The following is a 10,896-nucleotide window of genomic DNA, read 5'->3' as shown; positions in this document are numbered from 1 at the left end:
CGGATCGGAGGACTAGCTAATGGAGGTTCAAGTCTCCGCGCTGTTGATGGACTGGCTTGGTGTTCCGGGCTTCGCAACAGTGGTATGAAAGCGGGGATGTCAGCACATGTGAAGTTCAGAGTTCTACCTTTTCAGGGTGAAAATCCAATGTCTGGTCTTAACTGGTTGTACCTGGCAATGACCTTGTTGGAGGCATTGTTTTGAGAGCGGGGACTATCTTCAGGGTGAAAACCTAAGATCTTTGGTCGGGCGACGACGGTGTTGGTGCACTGTTTCCTTTTTGGAGGCGTCGCTTTTGGAGAGTTTGTATTTCAGGTGTTGTACTAGTGGTGGATGTATTGCTGTTGCTAGGCCTAGAATACTGTAGCGGGATTTTTATTTCTTAGTTTTATTTTCTCTTTTTTGGCTGTGTGCATCCGTACTGCCACTAGGGTGGGGCGTTGTTGCAGAGGTTAGGTGTAATTGGTATCTTTCGATATTAATATACTGCCTTTATCGAAAAAAATGCACCCGCGAGCTGAAATGAATATCTATACTAAAATATCTTATTAATCTTTTGCAGATGAAGTATTATGGAAAATATAGCTCTCACCAAGGTACCAACGAACATTAACAGGCGATGAAGCGCATCATCAGTTGTGTGTGAATGAATTGATGTACTATGTGTTTCCTTTCCCTTCCCGATACTTCAGTGTCGCTATCCTACTGCCATGGGAAGAATGCAAAATGATCGAACCATCTACCGGTTCATTGATTTCACGAGGTTTCATTCTCAAAGTCCTCTAGAAACGAGTGATGTGATGATGGAGTACCAGACAATTTCAGATGTGGCAAAATTTATGCGTGACGTCTCATTATGAAAAGTTCAATGTGCCAGTTGACATTTTGTAGCGTTCAGTTGACAGTTTGATTTGCAGTGCAAACAGACCAATGATCACCATTAACGATATGAAATATTTTTTTAAAAAAAGCATAAACTTTTTTTAAAAGGAAGAGACTCGAATCTTCCTTCTTGTTTAGTCCTGACCATCTCAAACCGGGAGGCGTGACCTTTGCCGCTGGGATTCACAGTTGACATTGGATGAGACCCCTCCGTTCCATCCCCCACGCCGCCGCTAGCTGCAGGTCACCGGCCGCCGGAGACCCGTCGTCGCCGATGACCACCCCCGGCGCGGCCACGCCCCCACGCTTCAAGCGAACCTCCCCCAGGAAGAAACTGCAGCCCCACAGCCGCCGCCTCGCCATTAACGTTGCCGCCGGAGAGGCCGAGGCTGCGCGGGCGTCCGTGGCGGCCAGGGCCACGCCATTGCTCCCCGCAACGCTGGTGGTGCCCGCGCAGTCGCTTGGAAGTATTCCGTTGCCTCGCGAGTTCTTCGAGGTGGACGCGCTCGACCTCGCCCCACGCCTCCTCGGCAAGCTCCTGCGCCGCGACCAAGTCGTCCTCCGCATCACCGAGGTGGTTGTGCTTTTGATTCTTTGGGAGGAGAGATATTTGTACTTGAAAAATGCCTCATTTTGTTTGATCAAGCTTATACACTACTACAGCTAGCATCAGGATCATGTTTTTGTTGCCCATTTTAGCATATTTCTTCCTTTGACAGCTAAATGTACTAGCATCATATTGTGAAATTCTACTAACATACATTCGTTTATTTCAATCAACACCCGAGTTTAGCACCATTTTCATCCTTCTTAAAGTTAGCAAAGTAGTAGTTGGCCAAGTTGTGCCAATTTTAAATTTATTGTTTACATTGGGTTCAGGTGGAGGCTTACAGGCCAAACGATTCCGCGTGCCATGGCCGATTCGGCGCCACGGCAAGAACTGCTCCCATGGTAGGCCGGTGCTTCCTTGCGCTGTCGAGCTTGATGAATGTTAATTGTGAAGTATTTTCAATTTTGATGTTGGCTGAGGTCTTCCCCATTGTCGGGGTGTAGTTTGGACCAGGAGGGCATGCATATGTGTACCTATGCTATGGGCTCCACATGATGCTCAATGTTGTTGCCGACAAAGAGGGTGTCGGGGCTGCTGTTTTGATCCGATCATGTGCTCCAGTTAGCGGTATGCGTTGCTCATTCATTCCATATAGATATATGCCAACAAATACTTTTGTACATGCACAGATGTACTAACACTAACAAGAGAAATATATAAGGATTTGAGGTGATATCTGTGAACCTTGACTGAAATGTGGTGCTTATTTTGTTTTGATTAGAAGATATATTGATTAAAGAGAAATCCCGTTGGAGTCGCCGGCTGGGCCTATGGCTCTTGCTTTGTTCGTTATTCCTGATTTTTTTTTCACCCGAAGCATTTCTGAATCATGCTTCTTATTTGAGAAACTATACTAATCCGAATTGTAGAGTGTGAGTTCTTGGAAGCATCTGAGTTATATTTAGAATATGTTTAAGTTTACTTTTGCCACCTCGCTGCCAAATGGTGGTAGTTGACGAGAAATAAAATATGTGAGCAAGAGTAGGAGCCGTGGCCATCTATTATCATGTGTTTCCCATTTCCATTGTAACTTGAACTCCATCCTCTATTTGTCCTAACGTTAGAAAATAAATCAAAGAAGTTTCTATCATTAGACAAGTGTAGTAGAACACCATATACAAATCAAGTTACTTTTACATGTTTGCACCATGAAATGGTATTCCTTTGTAGCCAACTGTTAATGCATGTGTTTGTCTGTGCAAGGATAGCCAATTTATCCCCCACTCCTTTCTAAGATCTAGTTTGAGCTGAATGTTGCACTTAATTGCTGTAGGACTAGATATCATTCAGCAGCGTCGAGGCCAACAAACCGAGAAACCAATCCTACTTACAGGACCAGGAAAGGTCTAGACCACTCGACATCAAGGCTTTTATTTTCTGAATGATGGTTGTTCCTACAACACTGTATCATAGCTGTTCTTGCCTTCTTATTCAGGTCGGCCAAGCTCTGGGGCTTTCCACTGATTGGTCGAACCATCCACTATATACCCCCGGTACGATTATATATTTCCAGTATTGCCGGAAACTGTCAGTGTCAGATGGTATTGTCTGAAACTGTTAGATGTCTTCGATGCATATTTACCCACCAATTTGTTTTGTGTATCAGGTGGATTGGAAGTACTGGATGGGCCAGAACCAGAGAACATTTTAGTTGGCCCCCGTGTCGGCATCGACTACGCATCATCCGAGCATGTCACAGCGCCGTGGAGGTTCGCGATCGCGGGCACTCCGTGGATCAGTGCTCCAAAAAACACTCTCAGGCCGCGGTGAAGAACTGGATGTGAGGAGAAGGGTGGCCCAGATGCACATAAACTGTACTTGTAACAGATAGAAGAGGGCGCACTGAAACATTTGACAACTATTCAGTTATCGTGCTATTGGAGCATCACTGTCCCTTGTTAACAACACTGCTCGTGTACATATATACCAGAGAACAAGCATTCTCCTCTGATAAATGGAGAGGGGTCAATATCTCCTGATCACGTTTCATTACTGTGAACCTGGAATTTGATACAGATTAAAGAAGAGTTGCTGTATTAAGCATATTTACACGCTTTGTTTTGGTAAACATCCTCGTGTAGCGACAATTGCGGCTCTATTGATCTTCTCTCCTTCTCCTTCTCCTTCCCCACTGGCGTGCGAAGGAGGTGGTGCCTGGTGCGAGGTAGCGATGGCTGCGCCAGGTGCAAACGACTACAGATGATCCAGCTTCGACACCTCACTATACCAACATATCATACTCCCTCCGTTTTTATTTGCGTTCTAGCTTTTTTCAAAATCAAATTTTCTCAAGTTTGACCAAAAATATTTGGAAAACTATCAACAACCATAATACCGAATGCATATAATATGAAAATATAGCTTATGCTGATTCTAGTACTACAACTTTTACATCGTCGATGTTAATGTTTTTCCTGAATATTTAGTTAAACTTTATAAAGTTTAACTTTGACTACACTTAAAACACAAACAAATTTTGAACGGAGGGAGTATGTCTCCTCTTCATCAGTGTCGTTATTCGACTATAGAAAATCCAGCTTCGATACCTCACTACCAAGTACCAATATATCATATGTCTCCTCCTTCTCGGTATCATCATTGTCCAAAACACAAGGAAATCTTTTTTCTCCTTTTTATTACTTCCTCTTTTCTATTAGGACCATATTCATTTTTAGACACCTATTTTAGACGACTTAGATCTAACTAAATCTCAGTCAAGTGGCAGAGCTACCCTGCCGACGACGCCAAGGCCATTGGAGTGGGATTAATTCGAGCGAAAGAAGATGCCATAAAACTAACTGCTGGGCTGGGCTGGGCTGGGCTGGGCCCATTCTTTTTTTCGTTCATTAAATCGGAAGGGGCCCAAAAAAGGACAGGGAGGGGAGAGAATGTCGCCGGCGGCGTGGGCGAGGAAGACGCTCTTAGTCGCCGCCGGCCGCAGATCCGCCCTGCCCTTTCAAAGCCACCGGTAAGTAGCCATCTCTATTTCTAATCCCAATAGTCATACACTCAGTAAGAGAGCTCTGTTGCAGCACCTACTCCGCCGGAGAAAGCGTCGCCGGCGGGCGGAAGAAGAGATCGGTGGGGCGGAGGGTGGTGGCTATCGGGGCCATCAGCCTCGCTGGCGGAGTGGCCCTCAGTGGAATCAACGACCTCGCTATCTTCCATGGATGCACCAGGTCTGCTCCCTGCTGATCTCTTGCAAACCTAGAGTAAATTACAGTTAAGACTAATCGTCATGCTCACTACCTAACCTAGCTACTACCTCCTACAGCACCATTTGCATATGCTGAAGATTCAAGGCTGCCAAGCTTAATTAGTGTTTAGCCAATTCCGAGGAGCTCATCATGCCAATTTCGTTGTGTCACAATTTGTTTCCATCATCATATATACGGACTAAAAACACTAGTTTACTCTTATGTGATCATGTAGCATATGTAGGATGTAGCCAATCCGTTCATTTCCTATTGTTCTATCTGTTCAGTGGATGGACTATCATTTGGTGAATGCAAACTTTTCTAGTTAATAATCCCCGCACATTAAACTCAGCTATCGTGTTGTTCATTATTTTTCTACCAAGAGGATTCCTTCTTTCATGCTTTAGCTATATGTTGTGCCTAATCCACATGAATACCACTATACCAGTGTTGTTTCATTTATTTTTTGCTTTAATTTTGTAGCTCACTAGACTCTGCTACCTTAATCATAATGTTCCGCTGTGTGTTCCCGGTATACCTTTGGACCTTTTCTCTGGATAGACTGTTTAGGATACGTATTATTCCCTTTTGTGATTAGCGCATGATACCTACAAGTGTGAATGTTGCTTACAGGAAGGCGATAGAGACGGCTACTGAGAACCGAGAGGTTGCAGAAGCGATCGGGGCACCTATACTAAGAGGACCATGGTATGATGCTTCAGTTGTTCTGGGCCATCGGCGGAGGTCCGTGTCGTGCACATTCCCCGTAACTGGGCCACAGGGGTCGGGGCTGTTTCAGATCGAGGCCATCCGGAATGGAGGTTAGTACTGCTTTTCCACTTGTTGTCGTGTCGGTTAAACAAGTGAATCATCGGTAGCAAGCACGAGAGCAAGCGATCGAAAAGGAGGAGAAAGAACCACGATAACCGGATGTTGTAGCCTGCTTTCCTGATTGAGATTCACATTTGGAATAAAAGGTCACTAGAGCTCGGGCTGTTGAAATTGGTCCAAGGTAGGGGAAGACATCAGTGGCAGTAGAATTGGCCTTAGCCCTTGTTTTCTACTAACAACTTGAGGCTTTGACCCTGTCATCGATCTCCTACATTCCTCTATTCCTTGCCCCTGACTAGCTTCTCTACACTCACAAAGATGGATCTTATTAGAAAAATGATAGTTGTAGCTTAGTTGCCAAAGGAATTTCGAATGTGGTCTTTATGTTCCTGTTACCCTGGTGTCTCAGTTCTAAAGTAAGGCTTGCTTACATGTGAAACAGGGGATGGCGTGCTCTCGTTTCTGCGGCACCATGACTGGGAGATACGTTCCATGGATGCTCATCTGGAAGTAGCTTCAGATGACGGCGAACTGAAAAAGGTTACCATAAACCTGGTGAGCAGCAGCGATGATCAGAGTAGTGGTGGGCAGTGTGAAGCAGAGGGTTTGAGCTGCTAGGATCACTTCATTTGGGAAAGAAGGAAGAATTTTGAGGTGGCAATAATTAAACATGAATTTCGTGTAATGCAACTTACTACTATCTATAGATAGTATCTCTGCTAGTGAATTGTCTATTCATAGCCTAGCGTAAGGTCGCCCTTACACAGATAACAATATCCAGTTAACCTGTTTTGAACAAGAAAGAAAAATGTATTGTCCAGAAGATTTAGGAGGAGACAGTGCTGGGCGATGGTTTGTACCATTTGCAGCCAGCTGTTTAGTTTGAGGATGGCAAGCATGCATGGTTTCCGGGCAATTGTGTAATACCTGAGCTAATAATCCCCGAATTCCTATACAATCGCAGCAGGAGGTGAGAAATTCAGAGGGAAGGGGTTGAGGGCCGAGCAGATTGATCCACTTGATTTTCCACTGTATGACTAGTTCCGCACCCAATAGAAATAAAAAGCTCGAGAAAGAATGACAATATAGCGACATAAGGCGTTAAAATGTTGAGCCTACAACCAAGCACAAGTCCTTGCCTGTAGCCTCGGGGGCTACTCCCATCGGAAACGCTGTTCGCGTGCCCGATGAAATGATAAAAAGTATAGTGAGCATATTTCGAGTTATACAAATAACTCTACATATACTCCCATCGGGAGGACAAGATAAGTCATCCGTTGACTCAATAAAATGTGCTAGGCTAACCCGTTTGCCCAGAATTTCTTCAGGTGCTACTCTGATGTTCTCCTGAGTCTATCAGTGGCAGCTCTAGATTAGGAATAGCTTTTGCTCCAAGATGTTTTTTTTTTTCAATTTACTTACATGGAAAACTGGATGCAATTGAGCACCTTAGGGAGCACCTTGAGGGAACAGCAGTACATATGCTACTTCTCGAATTCTCTTCAACACTCTAAATGGGCCATCGAATTTGGAATGTAGTTTGAGTGATCCTTGGAGACTGAGAGCCTGTAGGGTTGTATCTTCAGATGCAACATATCTCCTTGGGAGTTCCCTCTCTTTACTCTTGTAATCATATTTCTTGATTCTATCCTGGGCTTTGATCATTTTTTCCTTGATTGTTTGTGTTGCATGTTGCCTATCCTGTAAAATGCCTTGAGCTTCTTCACTTATGTGTCCAAGCAATACAATTTCAATTACTACTTGGAGTGGAGGAAAGCATGCAATGCCTGAAATGGAGTTCCAAAGATGCGTGATTTTGTAAACATTGGTTAACCCTCTCTGTTTGACCGGGTGATAGGATCCATGTGCTCATATTCATTCCTATATCTGCACCTTTTAGCAAGTTCTTGTCATGGAACACTAGTAAAAACCATCTCTCTGCCGAAGACAATGATTGAGGGCGAGCCATGTAATTTGTAAACACGGTCAATGCAAGCTGAGCTACTTGTTTCAGTCTATAGGGATGGCTAGGACTGATAGTGTGTAGGGATGGCTAGGACTGATAACATGGACAATGCAAGCCGGCGCACGTTTGCTTGGCTTCCAAACCGCGTCATAAAATTAAGACCTTATCTGGTGCTGCCGTGCTTAGCTTTGAGGTGCCGACCTTATCTTGGTGGGATAGTCGGTGCCGGCGGTGTCTCGCTTGCGCAGGCAAGAAAACGAGGCCGTGCTCACATCTATCTCGAAGAGAAAAACAGCAGATGAAGATGTCACATGGAGTGCTGAATCCAGGAAGCTTCTCACGACCAGCAAAGACTTGCGGGAATCGGCGAGGCGAACGTGTTGCCAACTTGCTGAGATGCATCGACCGGTGCCCGTCAGAATCGTCATATTCTGTTTCTTCAAGTGGTGCAGTTGTCAGATCTCTAGAAAGAATACAATACGCAGCAGTAGTTGTCTCGTCTTGCTGCTGACCATTTCAAAACAGCATCTCAACCCTCAACTCTCTAGCGCATGCACCACCATTGCCATTGGGTCTCCGATCTGCGGCGACAGGGTCAAATCAGCCGCTCTTCCAAGAAAGATTAACCAGCACCCAGATGAACTGAAACGTGTTCAACGAGTTAAACTGGCACTAGTAGAAATGCTGCTTAATCACGTCTGTCGGTCTGTGTATCGGAGAAAACCACTGCTTCCAGGATGGTGATCCTGCTTGTCGATGCGTAGACGAGACAAGTCCTTATCTGACTGGAGATTAAAGCGGATCGATTCCATATCCACGTCACACTGTCTTCGAAAGGGAGCCTAGTTACCGAACGCCGTCCAAATCTTCTTAGCAGCCTTCAGAATCAGACACGACACATTTCCCGCCAAGTCAGACCGACCCAACATACGCTGTGACGTGCTGACATAGGGACACCATATCAAAAATTTCAAGATCACAAACCAGCCAAAAATTCAGGAGTTGTTCTACAAGCTTAAGCTGCGCCTCCTTCCTGGCAAAGCAACGCGGCCAATCACAGCACTTCGCCCGCTTGCGTGCACGGCGACCGAGAGAAAACTAATCACCCCTTGCAATCGATCAACAGGCGAAAGCTCCCTCTATATAATGAGCAGAGAGTAGGCAAGCAAAGACCAAAACATCGGATCATTGATACACACAGAGCAACCTCATCTGCATTCTGCCACAAGCTCGTTCGCCAGCCAGCCAGCTTCTTCACTCAACCGATATCTCGCTCGCTCGACACCGGAAGACATGGAGGATGCCCTCATGATGTCGCCAGAGCTCCGCGACGTGCTGGCCAAAGTGGTCGCGTTCATCCTCGTGCAGGGGCTCGTCTACCTCATCCTCACCAACTCCTCTGACGTCTTCTCCAAGAACAAGATTCTCAGGTCCCTCAGCTTCCGGACCATGCGCTCCATGAGAGTGCGGCGCCTCCTCGCGCCGCTCTCCGACGTCCCCGTCGGCACCGACGACCTGGGATCCGCGCCGCCGCCTTCTCCGTCGTATCTTTCCAGGTCGTGCTCGTCGCGCCGCGGGGGTGACCGCCAGGACTAGGATAAGAGGTGCCTGCATTGGAGCTAGCGAGTGCTAAAATTAGCTCTGACCGGATGAGTAGCTTTGGTAGTTCCGAACTGTCACTTCCATTGATGATGTTCATTGAGTATTTGTGTTGAATTGGGAGGATGGATCATTTGACCCAATACATCTTGTCTGCTTCAACGATACTGGATTGGTTAGTTCTTCAGAATCTACAGCAAAAACTTTGCCACTTCCATTGATGATGTTCTATTTTTTTTGAAACGCCAGACAAAAGCTTTGCCCGTTTTATTGATTAGGACGAAAGATGTCCGATTAATTACGAAAAACCAAGCGAAAACCAAATTTCATTAATGACCAATAAAACAAGGGTTGCGTTGTTAATTACAAAAGGCGAAAACTAAGAGTCGTGTGTGCCTCCGCGGTGGCTTCATAGGCATGCTGGCCCGGCCGAAACCCAGCTAGAATTGGTGTGCATGCCGATGCGTCCGGTCTGTAAAATAGCGTGTTGTGTTGTATATAGTTTTGGTTATGGACTCTCCTATATCTCCGTGTATAGTTTGGAGAGGATTTGGGAAGTCCTAACCAAACGATCTTACCTTGTAAATTGTCGGTGCGTTTGGCACCTATATTAACACGTACGCGGCCTGAGGCAAAGGGTACGCTTAACCCTAGCAGTTTTCATATGGTATCAGAGCCATCTTCTTCCTAAAAACACATCTACAATCTGGTCGTGATCCATGGCGGCGTCGTCAAGCTCTCTCGCCGGCAACTCCCTTAGCCGTGATGTGTCAGAGAAGCTCACGCCGGACAACTTCCTGGTATGGAAGGCTGTGGTTCTACCTGCGGTTCGCGGTGCTCGTCTGTTTGGGTACCTCGATGGATCTGTCAAAGCACCACCGGAGAAGATCATCGTTGAGAAGCTCATCAATGGGAAGACGGTGGAAGAAGAGGAAGAGAACGCCCTTTATGCGGCGTGGATAGAGAAGGATCAGCAGGTTCTGGCCTATCTCCTCAACTCAATTTCTCGAGAAGTGTTGATACAGCTTACTGAACATCAGACAGCACATGAGACCTGGAAGGCGATCCGAGGTAATGTTTGCCTCGCAATCTCGCGCACGAGTTCAAAATCTCCGTCGACGGTTGAACGAGCTGAAGAAGAGGAGATGAGCGCACCGGTATACATCGGCAAGTTAAAGGCTATTGTTGATGAACTGGCTATGGCCGGAAAAAGGCTGGATGACGATGATGTCATCGATGCGATTGTTCATGGGTGGATGCGGAGTATAATCCGCTTGTAGAGGCGATCAACGCCCGAATTGCATCTACTGGAATCAGTCTAAGTGAGGTCTACTCCATGTTGCTCTCGACGAAGCCACTGATTGCATCGCGAAACGAGGACGGTGGTGCGGCTTCTCGCTAACCTGGCCTCCAGTGGTGGTGGCAGCGGTGGCTCTGGTCACCGAGGCGGATATGGAGGAAATCGTGGAGGCTACGGCTCTGATCGCGGTGGCTACAACAATTACAATCACTACAACAATCGTGGTGGCTATCAGGGCTACGGTGGTGGTCGCGATGGACAAAGGGGGCGTGGAGGTTACAATGGAGGAGGAAACAACTCGCATCAGCAGCAAGACAATCGCCCCAGGTATACTGGTCCGCCGTGTCAGATCTGTAGCAAGCCTGGTCATCCGGCCTACAAGTGCTTTAAAAGGTTCAATAGAAACTTTGTCACACCTGAGCCACAAGTAAATGCTGCAACGACTGGCTCGCATGGAGGAGACCCACACTGGTACATTGACACAGGCGCAACTGATCATATCACGGGGGAG

At 46.4% G+C, this 10,896-nt stretch overlaps 4 protein-coding genes across 4 annotated transcripts; all 4 read left to right on the top strand.

Moving 5' to 3' along the window:
* The first annotated feature begins 1,036 nt into the window (after positions 1-1,036).
* On the top strand, positions 1,037-3,481 carry LOC127306032 (DNA-3-methyladenine glycosylase-like). Its single transcript, XM_051336632.2, has 6 exons — positions 1,037-1,456; positions 1,762-1,833; positions 1,936-2,059; positions 2,766-2,836; positions 2,928-2,985; positions 3,099-3,481. The coding sequence occupies exons 1-6, from the start codon at positions 1,082-1,084 to the stop codon at positions 3,260-3,262; spliced, it is 864 nt and encodes a 287-aa protein (XP_051192592.1). The 5' UTR covers positions 1,037-1,081; the 3' UTR covers positions 3,263-3,481.
* An 865-nt stretch (positions 3,482-4,346) lies between these two features.
* On the top strand, positions 4,347-6,436 carry LOC127306034 (uncharacterized). Its single transcript, XM_051336633.2, has 4 exons — positions 4,347-4,460; positions 4,525-4,671; positions 5,323-5,510; positions 5,963-6,436. Exons 1-4 carry the CDS (start codon positions 4,381-4,383, stop codon positions 6,136-6,138), a joined length of 591 nt encoding a protein of 196 aa, XP_051192593.1. The 5' UTR covers positions 4,347-4,380; the 3' UTR covers positions 6,139-6,436.
* Positions 6,437-8,475: 2,039 nt separating this feature from the next.
* LOC127306037 (uncharacterized) lies at positions 8,476-9,202 on the top strand. Its single transcript, XM_051336638.2, has one exon. It carries the CDS (start codon positions 8,780-8,782, stop codon positions 9,080-9,082), a length of 303 nt encoding a protein of 100 aa, XP_051192598.1. The 5' UTR covers positions 8,476-8,779; the 3' UTR covers positions 9,083-9,202.
* Positions 9,203-9,804: 602 nt separating this feature from the next.
* On the top strand, positions 9,805-10,365 carry LOC139832649 (uncharacterized). Its single transcript, XM_071822456.1, has one exon. It carries the CDS (start codon positions 9,805-9,807, stop codon positions 10,363-10,365), a length of 561 nt encoding a protein of 186 aa, XP_071678557.1.
* The last annotated feature ends 531 nt before the right edge of the window (positions 10,366-10,896 follow it).

This window comes from Lolium perenne, chromosome 6 (genome assembly GCF_019359855.2).
Source record: "Lolium perenne isolate Kyuss_39 chromosome 6, Kyuss_2.0, whole genome shotgun sequence".
Classification (NCBI taxonomy): Eukaryota; Viridiplantae; Streptophyta; class Magnoliopsida; order Poales; family Poaceae; genus Lolium; species Lolium perenne.
Note: the sequence above shows the minus strand (reverse complement) of the source record. Positions and strands in the feature narration are given on the sequence as shown.

What these genes read in the sequence shown, in the direction of transcription:
- LOC127306034 (XM_051336633.2), top strand. Translation starts at nt 4,381, where the DNA reads ATGTCGCCGGCGGCGTGGGCGAGGAAGACGCTCTTAGTCGCCGCCGGC. An exon ending in CTGCCCTTTCAAAGCCACCG is followed by an intron (nt 4,461 to 4,524) that starts GTAAGTAGCCAT and finishes GCTCTGTTGCAG; the next exon opens with CACCTACTCCGCCGGAGAAA. An exon ending in CGAGGCCATCCGGAATGGAG is followed by an intron (nt 5,511 to 5,962) that starts GTTAGTACTGCT and finishes CATGTGAAACAG; the next exon opens with GGGATGGCGTGCTCTCGTTT.
- LOC139832649 (XM_071822456.1), top strand. Translation starts at nt 9,805, where the DNA reads ATGGCGGCGTCGTCAAGCTCTCTCGCCGGCAACTCCCTTAGCCGTGAT.
- LOC127306032 (XM_051336632.2), top strand. Translation starts at nt 1,082, where the DNA reads ATGAGACCCCTCCGTTCCATCCCCCACGCCGCCGCTAGCTGCAGGTCA. An exon ending in TCGTCCTCCGCATCACCGAG is followed by an intron (nt 1,457 to 1,761) that starts GTGGTTGTGCTT and finishes CATTGGGTTCAG; the next exon opens with GTGGAGGCTTACAGGCCAAA. An exon ending in CGGCAAGAACTGCTCCCATG is followed by an intron (nt 1,834 to 1,935) that starts GTAGGCCGGTGC and finishes GTCGGGGTGTAG; the next exon opens with TTTGGACCAGGAGGGCATGC.
- LOC127306037 (XM_051336638.2), top strand. Translation starts at nt 8,780, where the DNA reads ATGGAGGATGCCCTCATGATGTCGCCAGAGCTCCGCGACGTGCTGGCC.